At 41.7% G+C, this 19,905-nt stretch overlaps 1 protein-coding gene across 1 annotated transcript in view; it reads right to left on the bottom strand.

Annotated features, from left to right (window-relative positions):
- Nucleotides 1–19,905, bottom strand: part of fig4a (FIG4 phosphoinositide 5-phosphatase a) — a 116,428-nt gene that overhangs the window by 59,794 nt on the left and 36,729 nt on the right. Inside the window, exons 7-10 of the mRNA XM_063001933.1 lie at nucleotides 11,609–11,757; nucleotides 9,049–9,177; nucleotides 2,415–2,515; nucleotides 454–616 (exon numbers count right to left, since the gene is read on the bottom strand). Coding sequence (XP_062858003.1) covers nucleotides 454–616; nucleotides 2,415–2,515; nucleotides 9,049–9,177; nucleotides 11,609–11,757 — 542 coding nt within the window. The remainder of the gene's footprint in view (nucleotides 1–453; nucleotides 617–2,414; nucleotides 2,516–9,048; nucleotides 9,178–11,608; nucleotides 11,758–19,905) is intronic.

Below are 19,905 nucleotides of genomic sequence, written 5' to 3'. Positions count from 1 at the left end.
GTAGACAGACAGACAGACAGATCAATGGATAGATAGACAGATAAACAGGTAGATAGACAGACAGATAGATAGACAAGAAAGACAGATAGGCAGAAAGATAGATAGGTAGACAGACAGACAGACAGACAGAGACAGATTGATAGGTAGATAGACAGACAGATAGATAGATAGACAGAAAGATAGATAGATAGATAGATAAATAAATAGACAGACAGATAGACAGACAGACAGGTAGATAGACAGACAGATAGATAGATGGATTAAATAATGTATACTGCTTAATATTATGCAGATTTAACACAGTTGTCTTTTACAACAGGACAGAGATTTAAAACAATCGAATGGATTTTGGATCATCACATCTTGATTAAGAATTTTGGTGAGACCCTAAACATCCTGTATGCTGTGTGTAACTTACACTTCTAAAGTGAATTTTTTAGATAATCAGCTTACAGCGTATAGGTGGTTTGGGCATCATGGTGGAGATGTCCTGAGACCAGTAGAGAGGCACTGAGCCTCGCACCTGCACATAGGAGGAGTAGCTGCCCGCCATGAACGACATCACTGAAGCATCGTGAATGATCTGCTCGGTCTCCACCTCGTTTGCCACGTCGCCCTTTGAAAGGACACATGTGAAACCTCTTTATTACAAGCATGGACTAGACATTGGACTAGACGTAAAGCCTATCCAAAAAACAATGGGTCGCAGAGAAAAACAATCATAATTACATAGAAACATAAACACAAAATGAACCTGTACATGAACGCCCCCTTGTGGAGGCTTTACATCACACCTTGTAAACCACAGTGAGCCCAGATTTCCGCCATTTTTTTGTAAAACCCTGATGTATGTTACCACAGCACAACCCGAGAGCTATCAAATGTTTTGCAATGAACAAAAATTTGTATTACTGGTAAAACACGCTAGCACACCAGAGCTCGGATTTCGAATGCATCGTATCGAATCTCAGCTCTGCCATCCGGCTAGGCTGGGCAGCCACACGAACAACGATTGGCTGTTGTTCAGGGAGGGATGAGCCGGACCAGGAATCCTCATAACTGGTGCAATTATGACCTCTGCTGGCCGATTGATGGCGCCTGCGCAGAGTTGGGGAATAATGCTGATCAGGGTGTGGCTCTTCGTGCACAAGTGCCTTGTGCAGGTGAAAAAAGGCAGTCGGTAATGCGCATGTGTCGGAGGGGGTGTGTGTCAGTTTCGAAGCTGCTCAGTCAGCAGTGGAGGGTTGTATCGGTACAGCTGGAGTGTAACGCAATCAGGGTAATTGGATACGACTAGATTAGAGGAGAAAATTGTTTCTTATTTTTCCATAGAAGTGTTTTAACTACAGTGCTAATCCTTTATGATTCCCTTTCTGACTTTTCTGAATTTGGAGATAATCGCTGTCACTGTGGTTTAGTAGAGACCTAAAGACTTAAAATCCAGACATATAGACCAGGTTTACAATGGGAGATTTATATTGTACATGGTTGGATGACGCTAGACTAGTCGGGCATCTAAACATACATGATTATCTATGATGGCTAAATAGCCTAGCCATTTAATTGTGCACTTGTCAGTGCATTGTCAGTGCTGGTCTCAAGCTTGGATATAAACATTATGACCACTGACAGATAAAGTAAATAACACTGAATAACAACACCTCCTGATTATCTCTTCATCACGGCACCTGTTAGTGGGTGGGATATATTAGGCAGCAAGTGAACATTTTATCCTCAAAGTTGATGTGTTAGAAGCAGGAAAAATGGCCAAGCATAAGGATTTGAGCGAGTTTGACAGTGGCCAAATTGTGATGGCTATACGACTGGGTCAGAGCATCTCCAAAACTGCAGCTCTTGTGGGGTGTTCCTGGTCTGCAGTGGTCGATATCTATCAAAAGTGGTCCAAGGAAGGAACAGTGCTAAACCGGCGACAGGGGCATGGGCGGCCAAGGCTCATTGATGCACGTGGGGAGCGAAGGCTGGCCCGTGTGGTCCGATCCAACAGACGAGCTACTGTAGCTCAAATTGCTGAAGAAGTTAATGCTGGTTCTGATAGAAAGGTGTCAGAATACACAGTGCATCACAGTTGCAAGGCTGTTTTGGCAGCAAAAGGGGGACCAACACAATATTAGGAAGGTGGTCATAATGTTATGCCTGGTCGATGTAAAGAGCTACTACCAAAAAGGCACAAGGATGCCAAAAGAGGTATGTGGACCAGAATGAACCATTGTAGCAGCCCCTAAATACAGGAGCAGCTGACCACTTATTGTTTAACAGGCAGAGAGGAACATCCTACTGCTCTAATAAACCACAAGTGCTCCGTGTCTGACAAAGTATAAACCAGGAATCATAGTTCTACTCCACATTAAAGGTTGAAAACGTGTTAAAAACTGGAAAATCTAAAGCACATGTACCTCACAGTTGGCTCCTCTCTTGAGAAAGCGTGTTCCGGCAAATCTGCTGGAGCGTCGAGCGATCAGGGTAACATAAACCGGCCTGCCATATATCAGCAACTCTGAAAACTTAGGTCAAGGACGTACACATAGCGCACATACACATACACACACACAATCTACGAGAAATAAAAAAGTGAACATTTTATCCTCAAAGTTGATGTGTTATAAGCAGGAAAATGGGCAAGCGTAAGGATTTGAGTGAGTTTGAAGGGCCAAATTGTGATGGCTAGACGACTGGGTCAGAGCATCTCCAAAACTGCAGCTCTTGTGGGGTGTTCCCGGTCTGCAGTGGTCAGTATCTATCAAAAGTGGTCCAAGGCAGAAACAGTGGTAAACCGGCGACTGGGTCATGGGCGGCCAAGGCTCAATGATGCGCGTGTCCACCACCAAAAGCACAAACAATGGGCATGTGAGTATCAGAACTGGAGCACGAAGCAATGGAAGAAGGTGGCCTGGTCTGATGAATCCAGTTTACTTGTACATCACATGGATAGCCGGGTGCATGTGCGTCACTTCGCTGGGGGACATGGCACCAGGATGCACTATGGGAAGAAGGCAAGCTGGCGGAGGCAGTGTGATGCTTTGGGCAATGTTCTGTTGGGATACGCAGAATACACCCTAAAACTGTAAAAGTGGTTATGATACAGCCAATCAAGCTACTGAACCTTTCAAAAATGGCTCACATAAACAAGAGAAGGCAGAAGAAGGGGGTACTGACAGCCTTTACATCCATGATGATGTAAAGCTTGCTTGACTGGAGACAGTAAAAACCATGTTCCAATGACAGACTGGTGGCACCATTGCTCCCGGAATAGCCAAGCGTTGAACAGACCAGAACAGAGTTGGCTGTCTGTGGGGTAGATGTTGGATGAGGTTGCTCCTCATTGGTGTTTCAACAACTAGTCCAGCTGTCTGGTCAAAGCACCACGTGAAGGTTTGTAGGTTTGTAGAAATCTACTGTTGGCTGGTGTAAAGAAGCCACCAGTGACCTCACACGTTGGATTGAAGGTGTCTTGTGGTATCTTTTGACACTTGGGAGTAAGGAGCATCATTGGCAGACACTTCCCCTCTCAGTATAGGAATACTTTTAACTTTTGCAAGAGACCACTGTTCCATGTACCTTTTAATCAATGAAGTCAGACTTTTAACTTCAACTCTAGATTAATTCTCTTTGTTAAGTCTTTTAAAATCCAACATAAAATGTGCTGGATTCACTGCATTACTCCAGCATACCCAGAAATGATGCCTATGCATACCCACAAGTACACTGGCATATTGAACACTAGCACGGGTACAAATGCATAAACAGTAAAAACAGTGCCAAAACGTGCTCTGGCTTGGCTTCAGGTGGAAGCTTTTAATCTCTGTGGACGGTGGAATCAAATCATAAGCATGCACAAGTCAAAAGGATAGTCATCTGATTTGTCAATGATTTACTCACTGTTGCATATGTCAAGCACATGAAACTGAGAGAGAGATGAATAAACACTTACACGGGCTAGTATTTAGCGGTTCTTCTTATTCTACACACTGATGAGTCGAAACATTACGACCACAGAGTCTATTTTATTACAATTGTGCATGCCAATGTCAGGGATCTAATAGCTGTAAGCCTGATAGCCATGGGGAGTACCCACCGACAGTGGTCCGAGGAGGGACGAGCCAAAAATGTTCGCTCACTTGATGTGTTTTGGACCTTCCAGTGAGCATGATTTACTCTGGCCATTCTCCAAAGGTCTCTTTAATTAAAAAGATGTTTCCAATCACAAAACTTCCGCTCACTTGATGTGTTTGGACCTTCTTTTAGTCTGAAGTAGTAGAAGATGTTTCCAGGCACAAAACTTCCGCTCATTTGATGTGTTTTGGACCGTCTAGTGAGCTTGATTTACTCTAGCCCAGGGGTGTCAAAGTCATTTTCACCGAGGGCCACATCAGCATTATGGTGGCCCTCAAAGGGCCGATTGTAACGTATCCTGCTGTGATTGCAGTCACATTGCTGTTTTTCTTGGAGGCTGAATTCTGCATTTATATTGTTCTACTTTACCACAGACACAGCCTCATAACACAAGAGACGCACCGGTTTCTCTTCCTGAAGCACAAACTTGTTTTCACTTTCATTAAATTTCCTCCTTATGCTTAATTTTCTTACTCATCTTTTTGTACATTTTAGGATCATGTGTAACATCATCTACTGGCAGGCTGTGTCACTTTGCAGGTCACAAAATCAGCCTGCATTTTGAAAGATGCAGTTTATTTAGGATTTTACAGTGTATTTTTAAGACATCATTCTGCCCTCACTAATAGTTTATCCCCCTTTCTCAGCTAGACAGACAGACAGACAGCTCTCTTCAGAATACAGTCGGTATATTTGCTCCCCAGCTGTGTGCATCAAAATGAAGTAAAAATACAAACAATAAAAACAATAAAGAACCTAATACAGTAAAAGCTCACAGCTGTAGTCAAGTGTTACATCTGGTACAATATGAGATTTAACCAAACGTAAAATAACGAGTTAAAATTGTGTGTAAAGATACTAATTGCTATAGTAACAGTAACAATTGTATTTAATTACGGTAAATTTGTAACTAAAACGCTGTGATATACTCACTAAACATTTACAAACAACTGAGAATATAAACGCCACTACTTACAGACGATGCTTCTGTATTATATTGCAATATAATTATTTGTATTTATTTATTATTGTTTACATTACTAACTACGCTACCCCGCGTTCTTTTGCCGTAAAAGTCACATGGCTTCTTAGCGATGGTTAAAGTTAGTTGCCATGACTACGATGTCACGTTGTCTCTTAAAGGCGCAGGAGCGCATTAAATTATAAGCGCGTCTCTGTAACGACTCGAACCAAAACAACAATCATACAGTCGTTTAAGCTCTCGCGGGCCGGATCAAATGACGCGGCGGGCCGGATCTGGCCCGCGGGTCGTGAGTTTGACACCCCTGTTCTAGCCATTCTTCAACAGTCTATTTAATTAAGAAGATGTTTCCAGGCACAAAACTTCCGCTCACTTGATGTGTTTTGGACACATCTCCAATTCTCCAATGGTCTCTTTAATTAAGAAGATGTTTCCAGGCACAAAACTTCCACTCACTTGATGTGTTTTGGACCTTCCAGTGAGCTTGATTTACTCTAGCCATTCTTTAATGGGCTCTTTAGTTAAGAAGATGTTACCAGTCACAAAACTTCCACTCACTTGATGTGTTTTGGACACATCTCCAATTCTCCAATGGTCTTTGAATTAAGAAAATGTTTCCAGTCACAAAACTTCCGCTCACTTGATGTGTTTTGGACCGTCCGTCCAGTCTCCTCTGATCTTTGTAATCAAAAAATATTTCTAGTCACAGAACTGCTGCTCACTTGATGCATTTCACTCCCTCCAGTCAACTTAAACTAGTCTGAATCTTGATCTCTTTTAATTATAAAGATGTTTCCAGTTACAGAATTGCAACTCACTTGATGTGTTTTTAACCTACTTTTTAGCTTGAACTAGTCTGGCTATTTTCTAATTATAAAACTGCTGCTCACTTGATGTGTTTTGAACCTACTTTTTTAGCTTAAACGAGTCTATTTTCTAATTATAGAACTGCCGCTCACTTGATGTGTTTTGAGTCTTTCAGTCAAATTGTACTAGCCTGCCAATTTTGCTCCGATCTCTTTAATCGATCTGAATCTATATCTTTTTTAATTAAAAGGAGTCAGTCTTGGAACTGCCGATCACTTGATGTTTCGCAACTTCTTATATCAACCTGATTATCAGTTTCAAACATACTTAAAGCAGACTGTCTGGCATGAGTCAAAGTCAATCAGATCACAGTATTTCTCTGCATTCTGATGTTGCTTTTGATCCCCCTCTGTTTTAATTATTTACAATGCAGTAATTACATAATTAAGCAGATGAACAGGCATCCTTAATAAAGAATGACCGACGAGTGTATAGAAGCCCAGCTTTGAGTGGAAAAGAAAACGGTGTCATTCGTAGCCGGTATTTTGAGTTACACGTGTGTACGGACACATGACAGCCTCATGCCAGAGAAAAAGAGAGCAGGTGATTGAAGAATGGCAAAGTGACTAGATAGATGAGAACAAACACAACCCAGGACTGAAAGAGGAAACATAATGCATCGGCACATCACATCTCTCTAACCCAGCGGGACACGAACAAAAACAGAAAACAGCTCGAGATGGTCAGAGACGGTCAAACTTATTCAAAAAGCACCTCGAAGGTTAGATTTATATTAGGCTCTAAAACAGTGGTGGGCAAACTACGGCCCGCGGGCCACATACGGCCTGTTAGGCTGTTTAATCCGGCCCGCTGAGTATTTACTTTACTTATTTATTTATTTATTTATTTAATCTTTTTCCTGCACTAAACTTGCGTTTCAATTGATTCCCCTAGATGGTGCACGCCAGGAGGTTAGGGTTGCACCTAAAAAAATATAACGTGTCTCACACTGTCATAGGAACATTGATTCGGCTGTTTTTTATTATTTTTATTCTTTATAATAATAAACCAGAACCATGTTTTAGGCAAAACAACATCCATAAAGAACATCATGTAATCATGTAACAACAGTGCAACAACATTTTTACATAATCCATATAGCGCCGGCCCTGCCTGCGTTACTTTAGTTTGGTCCTAAGCCGGATTCGAACCTAGGGCGGAAATACATGAGCGATGCGCTCTGCCCACTGCGCTACTCAAACAGCAGTTTAATAAATAGGTTGTTATGCTGATATGCCTGCGCACACACGGCATTACTAAGACTAAAAGTGATCACTACCTAAAATAATAACCAAACGATTTCTAATTCCCACAACAGCAACAGTTTCCTTCTGTTTCATACATATCACCCCGTCTCGGTCTAATCTGCTGCATTTCTCTCCCACTAATAAAAATACGGAACAAAGCGCGTCCAGTATCAGTTCAATACGGAACGCAGCGTTTCATTTCCAAATAAGGAACGATTCCGTATTTTACAGGACAGTTGGCAACCCTACTATCACCCCAGAATGATCAAACCACTTGACTGGTTTAAAATGTTACACATAAACCATTAACTTATGTTGAAAGTGCTGCTTTAAAGGCTGAATTGGTTTTGTTTAGACGGCGATACACCAAGTAGAAACAAAGATAAAAATTATAAAAAATGCATTAAAAAAAATTACATTCACGCATGTGTAAATGTGCACATAATAGGATGAGTCTGGCGTTTCATTTATATTCAAAAATTCATCCTTTAACCATCCTTTAACCATCCTTTAACCCACCCCCGCACCCACCCAAGCCCGTCTGTCAATTTTTAAAACCCAGTGTGGCCCTTGAGCCGAAAAGTTTGCCCCCCGCTCTAAAACTTCAGTACTGATTCTGGGCACATCTGGGACAAAAAGCACCATCATAAAACATTTATTCGAACACAGACAGTTCGTTCTAGCTAATGGTTTAATTGCGCAATAATTATCCCTAATTGGCTGTAAATGTGCTCCTTCCAAAATGGGAAATGTGGCCAGAATATTGTCAAAATTATAAGGACACCACTCCTGTTATTAAGCACAAGTGTTTAAGTCACACCCACGACTAACAAGTGTGTAAAATTAATTCTATAAAATAAACTGCATGCATGTGGGCTCCTGCAAAGGCCAGAACAAGTCATCTTAATGCTCACATACACTGATCAGCCATAACATTAAAACCACTAAGTGTCCATTTTATCAGCTCCAGTTACCATATAGAAGCACTTTGTAGTTCTACAATTACTGACTGTAGTCCATCTGTTTCTATACATAAATTTTTAGCCTGCATTCACTCTGTTCTTTAATGGTCAGGACCCCCACAGGACCACCACAGAGCAGGTATTATTTAGGTGGTGGATCATTCTCAGCACTGCAGTGACACTGACATGGTGGTGGTGTGTTAGTGTGTGTTGTGCTGGTATGAGTGGATAAGACAAAGCAGTGCTGCTGGAGTTTTTAAATACCGTGTCCACTCACTGTCCACTCTATTAGACACTCTTACCAAGTTGGTCTACCTTGTAGATGTAAAGTCAGAAACGATCGCTCATCTATTGCTGCTGTTTGAGTTGGTCATCTTCTAGACCTTCAGCAGTGGTCACAGGACGCTGCCCACGGGGCGCTGTTGGCTGGATTTTTGGTTGGTGGACTATTCTCGACCAGTCAGTGTCACTGCAGTGCTGAGAATGATCCACCACCCAAATAATACCTGCTCTGTAGTGCTCCTTGGGAGGGTCCTGACCAATGAAGAACAGCATGAAAGGGGGCTAACAAAGCATGCAGAGAAACAGATGGACTACAGACAGTAATTGTAGAACTACAAAGCGCTTCTATATGGTAACTGGAGCTGATAAAATGGACAAACAAGGAGGTGGTTTTAATGTTATGGTTGATCGGTGTATAACCCAAAATGTACATTTTCTTATTGTAATTAATGTAGAATTCCTAAAACAGTAAGTATAGTAACACATTCAGCCTGTCAGGAGTATTGAGCGGCTACCGAGTGATGGAAGGTTAGGGTTATACATGCATAAACATGTGTGGGTGAGTAAATAAGGATACTGGACTGGCCGCAGAAGCCGTAGATGATGTACATGAGCCAGTCTGGATGCACCGTGTTTTTAACCTTGTCCAGCAGACGACTGTTCCACACATATTTGGCATAGGGTTCATTCTTCAAGCTGTAAATCACTGCAGTAAAAAGATAATAAATAAAACACATACACACAATTAACTCTCGAGATTTTAATCACTTCTGCAAGTCAGGTTTTTGGTATGAGTGTATCAGGTGCAGTAGTGTTGTTGGGTTTTTAAACACCTCATTGCCAATGCTGGTAGAAGAACTGCATCCTGTGACAAGAAAGTGTATTTTAATATAAGACTAGAGCAAAAATTAACACCCATTGTACGTGAAACATGAAAATAGGTCTAGTCTATATCTGTACACCTAAAACGAGTGATAACAGGTGTGTGTATTTAATAAACCGTATTTAAAATCCCAACAACACTGCTGCACGTGATACGCTAATACCAGCACTGTCACCTCACAGCAAGAAGGTCCTGGGTTCGATCCCCAGGTGGGGCGGTCCGGGTCCTTTCTGTCTGGAATTTGCATGTTCTCCCCGTGTCCGTGTGGGTTTCCTCCGGGTGCTCCGGTTTCCTCCCACAGTTCAAAGACATGCAAGTGAGGCAAATATATGTGTTCAATATATCCTTATGAACTGATGAATGTTGTGTAACTACTGTTCCTGTCATGAATGTAACCAAACAAAGAGTAAAACATGATGTTAAAATATTAATAAACAAACAAACAATTCCCAACAACACTACTGTACCTGATACGCTAATACCAGAACAACACACACATGTCCATTTTAACAAATTTAACTGGTAGGCCAATTAGCTAATCAGATCAATAATTCAATAAACATACACATTAAAACATAATCTTTATGTCCCACAAGGGTATCGTTATAGCCAGTAATAAGCAAATCCAGCATTATATGCTAGACTTTATCCTAATATAGATCAGACTAATAGAAAATGCAGCGTGTTCTTCTTCACAGTAATGGGAAAGATTGTTATTAACAGCAAAAGAAGGAGTTACATTATTCGTAGCTGCTAATAGTGCTAACGGTGTAACTAGTTATCATGTCAAGTGAGCTCATTATTTCACAAAGTGTCACGTTTTGTCTGCTCAACTTCATTTAATTTATTAATATACCTCCATTCCTGCATTGTAATCATGGTTTGGTACACAAGCAGCATCCAGGAAAGGCTGAGTCTTTGATGAGCAAAGATGATCAGAGGATCTCCAGTTTGTCCACAAATGAGTGAGAAAATGATTGAAATGTTTAAAAACAATGAACCTCAAAGAAATATTGGAAGGGATTTACATATTTCTCCCTCTAGGGCTCTAACCCAGGAGGAATTTCAGTGCATAAAGGCCAAGGGTGCAAGCTTAAGCTGAACGTCTGTGATCTTCCATCCCTCAGACGGCACTGCATCAAGAACCACCACTCAACAATAGCTGATATAACCACATGGGTGAGGGATTACTTTGGCAAACCTTTGTCCAGCACTACAATGCAGAGTTACATGCACAAATGCTACTTACAACTTTACTGTGCAAAAAAGAAGCCTTATGTTAACCATGTCCAGAGGCAGCATCAACTTCTCTGGGCTCGGAGGCATCTAGGATGGACCATCACACAGTGGAAATGTGTATTGTGGTCAGATGAATCAGCATTCCAGGTCTTTTTTTTTTTTTTATAAATGTGCTCCGGACCAAAGCCGAAAATGACCATCCAGACTGTTATCAGTGACAAGTCCAAAAGTCAGGGTCTATCATGGTATGGGGCTGTGTCAGTGCCCTTGGCAAAGGTCATTTACACTTCTGTGATGGCAGCATTAATGCAGAAAAGTACATTGAGATCTTAGAGCAACATGTGCTGCCTTCAGGACGTCGTCTTTTCCAGGGACGTCCATGTATTTTTCAACAAGACGATGCAAAACCACATGCTGCACACATTACAAAGGCACGGCTGTGGAAGAAGAGGGTACGGGTACTGGACTGGCCTGCCTGCAGTCCTGACCTGTCCCCAATACAGAATATGTGGAGAATTTTGAAACGACGACCCCGTACTGTTGCACATCTTAAGACGTGTTTGCAGGAAGAATGGGACAAAATAAAAGCTGAAACACTAAATCACTTGGTCTCCTCGGTGCCAAAACGTCTTTTAAGTGTGGTGAAAAGGAACGGCGACATTACAAAGTAGTAAATGCTTTACTGTCCCAACTTTTTTTGGAATGTGTTGCAGGCCTAAAATGCAGGAATGGATGTTTATTAATAAATAAAATGAAGTTGAGCAGATAAAACATGAAATACCTCAGGTTCATCCTGTCTGCAATCAAATAAAAGTCAAAGTAAATGTAAGAATCTCTGTTTTTTTTATATTTGCATTTTCCATGCTGTCCCAAGTTTTTCTGATTTGGGGTTGTGTAATGTGTTGGGCTTTTTTTGGTCTGACATCAGTCATTGTGACCAATTTATCACAGCTGAAGGAATTACATAAAGTAGCAACTTGGTTTCTTATAGCATTGAACAGATGGACAGACAGACCTTGTGTAGGGAGGCCTTCATCCTCAAAGATGTCGAAGCCATCCTGTTTACTGCTGCAGGTCTGGACCTCCTCATCCTGTCCAAGATCACACAAGGAGCGGAGCAGGGTCAGATTGTACTGCAGGGAGTGGCTCAGGTCGTAGCTGTAACTACAGGGTAAAAGATCAAAGGTTTGCTTTCAAATTCAGACAAATACACAGTATGTAGTGTAAAAAAAAAAAAAACTTTTCTTGTTTCTACACTCACTAACCATTTTATCTAATTCACTGACCATATAGAAGCACTTTGTAGTTCTACGATTACTGACTGTAGTACATCTGTTTTTCTGCATGCTTTGTTAGCCCCCTTCCATGCTGTTCTTCATTGGTCAGGACCCCCACAGAGTAGGTATTATTTGGGTGGTGGATCATTCTCAGCACTGCAGTGACACTGACATGGTGGTGGTATGTTAGTGTGTGTTGTGCTGGTATGAGTGGATAACACACAGCAATTCTGATGGAGTTTTTAAACAGCTCACTGTCCCTGCTGGACTGAGAATAGTCCACCAACCAAAAATATATCCAGTCAACAGCGCTCCATGGCTCCATCCTGTGACCACTGATGAAGGTCTAGAAGATGACCAACTCAAACAGCAGCAATAGATGAGCGATCGACTCTGACTTTACATCTACAAGGGGAACCAACTAGGTAGGAGTGACTAATAGAGTGGACAGTGAGTGGACACGGTATTTAAAAACTCTGCTGTGTCTGATCCACTCATACCAGCACAACACACATTAACACACCACCACCATGTCAGTGTCACTGCAGTGCTGAGAATGATCCACCACCTAAATAATACCTGCTCTGTAGTGGTCCTGTCCACCTTACCACTGAAGAACAGGGTGAAAGCAGGCTAAAAAAGCATGCAGAGAAACAGATGGACTACAGTCAGTAATTGTAGAACTACAAAGTGCTTCTATATGGTAAGTGGAGCTGATAAAATAGACAGTGAGTCTGGTGAGGAGGTTTTAAATGTTACAGAACCTATAACCAGGCACTAGGGTACACCACCCAGTTGACCCCTCATCATTCAAGAAAGACGGCCTCCTGGAGTGACAAGATCCATTTCCTGTTGAGACACGCCTATGAACAAGTGGCTGGCTGAAACCTCATAAAGCCGCATCTCCTGGTTGCAACGTTGAAGTGCTACAGGCTGGTGGTGGTGGTCTGATGGTCTGGGGAGCATTCTCTTGGTATGCCCTAATTCTTGTATGGTAAACGCTACAGGGACCTGTTAGCTGACCATATGCACCCATATTTTCAGGAGGTTTTTCCTGACAACAGTGCGATTTCGCAAAGGACGTTGCCCCATGTGATCAGACTCGGATCACTCAGAAATGGTTGGAGGAACACGGCACTGCCTTGACCCCCAACCTCGCCTGACTGCAACCCCATTGGGGTTCCAGCATAATATAATTAAAGTAAACCCTAGAATTGGATTATAATACATTACAATTAAATGTAATGTACTGAGGCATTACAGGGTCCATGAAGGACACAGAGAAAAAAATTCTACCCAGCCTGCCCTTAATTGCTAATGTCAATGAGATGAAAAAGCTCCGCAGCCGTACCTGACATTTACATTTCACACATGCAGACGGGTGTATGCTAGCTCATCGCTCATCGTGTGACCTTCCCACGGCTCTTTATGACATTTTATTTCATTTTTCTTTGATCTTCAGGTCTTATCGTGCGATCTAATGTTTCATGGCGGGACGCCTGGCAGACAGGAAGCTTTGAGGACAGGACCGGAGAAAACAGGGACACAGACCCATACCTCAGAACGCCTCAGTGGTGGCAGGTACAGTTACAGCCATAACATTAAAACCAAACCACCTCCTTGTTTCTACACTCACTGTCCATTTTATCAGCTCTACTCATCATATAGGAGCACTTTGTAGTTCTACAAATACTGACTGTAGTCCATCTGTTTCTCTGCATGCTTTGTTACCCCCTTTCAAAGCCAACAACCTCCCCACTTGATGTGATGCCCCCACAGATAGTTAGGGAGACATTTGATATATTAGGACCTTTTGTCCTGGATATCATTAATACTTCCCTTGCCACTGGTACTGTTCCAGCATGCTTTAAACATGCTGTAGTTACACCTCTGCTCAAAAAGCATAATCTTGATGCTACAGTGGTTAGTAACTATAGGCCGATTTCTAAATTACCATTCTTGGCTAAATTGCTGGAAAAGGTTGTATATTCTCAGCTTTTACCATTTTTGAGTAGAGATGGTATTTTTGAGATTTTTCAATCTGGCTTTAAGTCTATGCACAGCACTGAATCTGCTCTTCTGAAGGTGACAAATGACTTGCTACTTACTGTTGATGAGGGAAATTGTGCCATCCTCATTTTATTGGACCTTAGTTCTGCTTTTGATACTGTTGACCATGACATGCTTGTTGGTCGCCTGGAAAAGTGGGTGGGGTTACAGGGAGAGGCCCTGAATTGGTTCATATCTTATTTTAAGAATAGAACCTTTTCAGTGAATATTAGCAGCTATTTCTCTTCTTCTGCTGATGTCTCTTGTGGTGTTCCACAAGGGTCCATACTAGGGCCCCTCCTTTTTCTCTCTCTATATGCTGCCATTGGGTCAAATAATTAGGAAGCACAATGTCAGCTTTCACCTGTATGCTGATGACATACAGCTTTATCTTCCCATTAGATCTTCGTTAACATCTCTTAGCAGTTGTCTTGAGGACATAAAGAGGTGGATGGCTGACAATTTTCTTCAGCTGAATGAAAGCAAGTCAGAGGTTATCGTTTTTGGGGGTCCTCATCACATCAATAGTGTCTCCAATAACCTTGGTCACTTGTCTACATGTGTCAAAACATCTGTGAGAAATCTTGGTGTTATCTTTGACTCTGACCTCCGATTTGATAAACAAATCAACTCTGTGGTAAGGAATAGCTTCTTCCAGCTCAGAAATATTGCGAAGATTAAGCCTTTTCTCTGCTATTCTGACCTGGAAAAAGTTATTCATGCATTCATTTCTGCAAGAATTGACTACTGTAATTCTCTGTATATTGGGATTAGTCAGTCTCTGTTGCGGCGCTTGCAGGTAGTCCAGAATGCAGCAGCAAGGTTACTGACTAATACCAAGAAAAGAAACCATATTACACCAGTCCTTGCCTCACTACATTGGCTGCCTGTTCAGCACAGGATTCATTTTAAAGTGCTTTTATTTGTTTTTAAAGCGCTTAATGGTCAAGCCCCGGCTTATCTCAGTGGTATGCTTTCTCCCGCAACCGCACAGCGATCTTTAAGATCAGCCACTCAGAATTTGTTGACTGTTCCTAGGGCTCGTTTGAAGCTAAAAGGTGATCGTGCATTTGCAGTTTATGCTCCGAGGCTATGGAACACTCTACCTCCTAATATTCGACAAGCACCTTCGGCCGCTGTTTTTAAATCACTCCTAAAAACATACCTTTATAAGCTGGCATTTGAACAGTGAGGAGCTGTGTTAATTTTAATTGTTTAGTCTATTTGTATTTGTTTTATTTTGTCTCTTACTCTGTATTTTTATTTGGTTCTTACTTTTTTTATATAATGTTGTGTTATGTATGCTTATTCGATGTACAGCACTTTGGTCAACGTAAGTTGTTTTAAGAGTGCTTTATAAATAAAATTTACTTACTTACTTACTTACTTACTTTCATGCTGTTCTTCAATGGTCAGGACTCTCACAGGACCACTACAGAGCAGGTATTATTTGGGTGGTGGATCATTCTCAGCACTGCAGTGACACTGACATGGTGGTGGTGTGTTAGTGTGTGTTGTGCTGGTATGAGTGGATAAGACACAGCAGCGCTGCTGGAGTTTTTAAACACCTCAGTGTCACTGCTGGACTAAGAATAGTCCACCAACCACAAATATCCAGCCAACAGTGCCCCATGTGCAGCGTCCTTTGACCACCGATGAAGGTCTAGAAGATGACCAACTCAAACAGCAGCAATAGATGAGCGATCGTCTCTGACTTTACATTTACAAGGTGGACCAACTAGGTAGGAGTCTCTAATAGAGTGGACAGTGAGTGGACACGGCATTTAAAAACTCCAGCAGCGCTGCTGTGTCTGATCAACTCATACCAGCTTAACACACACTAACACACCACCACCCCATGTCAGTGTCACTGCAGTGCTGAGAATGATCCACCACCCAAATAATACCCGCTCTGTGGTGGTCCTGTGGGGTCCTGACCATTAAAGAACAGGGTGAAAGCAGTCTAAAAAGGTATGTAGAGACACAGATGGACTACAGTCAGTAAGTGCTTCTATATGGTAAGTGGAGCTGATAAAATGGACAGTGAGTGTAGAAACAAGGAGATGGTTTTAATGTTATAGCTGATAAATATATATATACAGTATAATATATATATATATATATATATAAAAAAAAAAAAAAAAAAAAATATATATATATATACTGTATATTAGGGCTGTTAAACGATTAAAAATTTTAATCGCGATTAATCTCAGAATTTCATATAGTTAATCGCGATTAATCGCATTAAATAAAATCTGTGTAAATGTTATAGAAAACAAGGTTTTTTAAGTGAAATGTGAAAAGTGGACGTTTCTACACGAAGTGAGTGTGTTTTGACCCTTTTGGGGCTTCCATAGTTCATGGACTAGCGTGCTTGACTCCGGTATTCAGTGCCGTAACAGATTAAGTTAATAAAGTGTTTTGCTCCCGACAACTTTTGAATATACCGTGTATTTATTTCTTTATTATGCAAGTGCATCCCTACGACGCTCAGTTATATTATTTTAACAAACCGCAAATGAACAACGGTGGCAAGTCCGACATTAAAACGTTGGTTCTACCAGTCAAGTCTCAACATGAACTAGAATTTGCGTTAACGGCACTATTTTTTTTAATCGCGTTAAATTGAGATTGCGTTAATGCGTTATTATCGCGTTAACTTCGACAGCCCTAATATATATATATTTATTTATTTAATTTATTTAATTTTATTTTTTTATTGTGATTTATCCGTGGGGTGGGACTGCTGGAGGGAAACCCATAAACTGATTAAATTAGGACCTCTGCTGGGTGACCAGTGACGCCTGCACAAGGAATCGAGGGAGATCTCCATATGCAGAACGGATCCCCATATGAACTCGCCTCGTGCAGTTGAAAAGAAGCAGTCGGCACTGCACGTGTCTGGGTGCGTGTGACAGTCACGGCTCTCCTCTGTCAGCAGTAAAAGCCTGCGTCAGCAGGAGTAGGATATAATCAGGGCAATTGGAAACAACTATATTGGGGAGAAAATAGGGGGAAAATGGCAAAAAATAGACCAGACTGGAACGGCAGCATTTGCTGCCAAATGTGATTTCTCTCAAATGAGCAAAAGAAGCTCACGCTCAGTATGGCAGCGATTCTCAAAACTGATGTAACCCAGTAATAAGCTGATCTCACAGGCCACACAAATCATTAGCAACAACCAGCCCACGAGCTGATGGTGAAAATCACTTCCAGACTTCCAACCATGGTTGGTGCATCGGCAGGATTCGAACCGACTCTTAGGTCTACGTTATGATCATTATCACACACGCACACACACACATACACATATGTACACACACTAAAATGACACAAAAGGAAAAGTCAGCTAGAAACTGATTTTTCATCTCTAACGAAGGTCCTAATGAAACACAGTACATCCTGAGCATTATACGCCCCCCGAGCCACATCCAGCCCTTTGGCTGTCCCCAACTAGCCCACGTGAGGTCAGCGGTAATTATAAATCAGACATAAATAAGTGTACATCATACATGCAATACAATAGTATTGTTTTTATTATGTGAGTGTGTGTTAAGTATTTATTCACTAAGATTAGACGTAAACCCGTGTGTTTAGTTTATGCTTTATGCAAAAGACCAAACAAATGACATCACTTTTCTACAGTCACCTTCCTTTGCGGTGCATTTTTCCCCCAGTGTCCCAGTGTACCATTTTAACCTTTTGATGCACAAGCTAAGCAAACCTCTTCTAATGCACAACATGGGTTGAAAATGACCCATATTCGTTTCCTATGTTATTTCATGTATTACTGAGTATCTTTTTGGTATATATTTTGAAACCATTTCACCATTTAATGTTCCATACTAGAATATGTTAACAGCTAGCAAGCTAATAGTATTGGACATATTCAAGATTCATGAGCCTAATCTTTGGTTGTCTTTCAAAAGATCAGTAAATATGTTTCTGACTACAAACACTTACAAATGTCAGTAGTTCCTGTCAAATTCCACAGTAAATACATTAGGGTCATTTTTGACCCATGTTGTGCATTAGGAGGGTAGTGATACAAAAATGATTTTTATTAAAAAAACAAAAAATATAAAACTGAAATAAGGATTTGTGATGATCAAAAACAAGTTAATTGAGGAATTCATGGAAGCTTGAATGACGAAATTAATTTATTGCAAAGATATAGAAAATAAAAACTCAGTTGGGTCAGGTTGTGCGTCAAAGGGTTAATGCCATCAGCAAAAAGTGTTTTTGGTTGAGCGTGTAGCCACAGATGCACCATCATCATCACATGAAAATCTTCTTCCCCTTAAAGCTTCTTTTAGCGTCCAAAAAGGTCGAAATCAGATGGCGCTAAATCCGGACCATAAGCTCTGTCTCAGTCTCTCGGACACGACCGATTACTACTCCTCCCCCCCTCACCGTTTCCAATGAAAATATACAAGTGAGGAAACTTAATGATGACTATGTGCGGATCCTTGACAAGGGGTAACGCTGGTTTAAACACGGAGTCAAAGAGGCCATCTATGTGAAGAGGGAACGACCATCCCTGAACCGGGGAGGGGGCCTGAGAGTACATCTATCACCATCTAACAACGCCGTAATAGGAGCTATACCCCAATCATACGTGAAAGGCCCACGTGTCCATTGTAATTAATGGTCATTGTGATTTGCATATGGACCTGATCACCGGTTTCATTGTTATGCAATGGGTGGTGATCAGTTGTTATGCAAATCGTCTGCATATAAGGTCGGGGTTATTCACCACCAGCTCAGACTGAAGAAGTCACTTGGACGAGTGACGAAACGTATCTCTACAACCAACATTTCTCTCTTATTTATTCCCGATTTAGCATAGTCAATTTGTTTTCCTCTACTGGGGATCCCTGACATAATTTGAGGAGGGTATATTTTCTGCTCATGCCTCCTCCGACCTGCGCGCAGCCCTTAGCGGACCCTTCCTTTTCACCCATGCATTCTGCACAGGCTCCTCTCTATCTGCTAATCAGTGTCCTTCCACAGCGTGAGAAGACCCCACCCATGGCACCCAGCGCCAAGATTCTGAAGAGTCCTCGGTTCGAAACTCGGCGTTGCCACCGGTCATCTGGGCGCCGTCTAGCGGCAGTGCCTGCAGCAGACACGTTTCTGCTAGGGCGGGATAACCGGACTATGTGGGTGGGGTCTTTACTATGCTGCTCCTGCCGGATGTGACGGGTCTGGAGTAATTGCACCAAGAATGACAAGAAATCACTACAGACATTATTGAAGACTACAGCGAAGAACAACTCTATTATTATTTATCTATTTATTACCAGTTATAACTTTTAGATCATTTAATTCTGTGTTCGTATGCTCTGTGTAAATAATGTATTTATTTAAAGTATCCTCCTGGCCACCCAAGAAGGATGGGCCCTGCTGAGTCTGGTTCCTCTCAAGGTTTCTTCCTGTAATTTTCAGGGAGTTTTTCCTTGCCACAGTCGCCCTCGGCTTGCTCAACAGGGGTTCTTTGTATCTGTTGGTCCTGGATTTTGTAAAGTTGCTTTGAGACAATGTCTATTGTAAAAAGCGCTATATAAATAAAGTTGACTTGACTTGACTTGACTTGACTTCACTGTGTAAGGACCCTGATTAGCAGATAGAGAGGCGCCTGTGCAGAGTGCATGGGTGAAAAAGGGTTGTGCGCGGGTCGGAAAAGGCGTGAGCAGCAATATTCCCACCTCGAATGCAATCGGGGATCCCCCAGCAGCGGAGGAGAAATTAATGCACTAAATTGAGAGAACAAAAGAAGACATCACCTACATAGTCCGGTCATCCCACCCTAGCAGACACTAGATGGCGCTCAGCCGACCAGTGGCAATGCCGAGTTTCGAACAGAGGAGTTCAGAAAGACTGCATATTTCTAACTTGTTGTGTGTTAACATTTGGGCATATTTAGTGGAGTTTGTTTTCCTCCTAAGTATCCCATTTTTATTACCTGATTGTAACAACTAGC

The sequence above is a fragment of the Trichomycterus rosablanca genome, chromosome 9 (genome assembly GCF_030014385.1).
Source record: "Trichomycterus rosablanca isolate fTriRos1 chromosome 9, fTriRos1.hap1, whole genome shotgun sequence".
NCBI classification, from domain to species: domain Eukaryota; kingdom Metazoa; phylum Chordata; class Actinopteri; order Siluriformes; family Trichomycteridae; genus Trichomycterus; species Trichomycterus rosablanca.
Note: the sequence above shows the minus strand (reverse complement) of the source record. Positions and strands in the feature narration are given on the sequence as shown.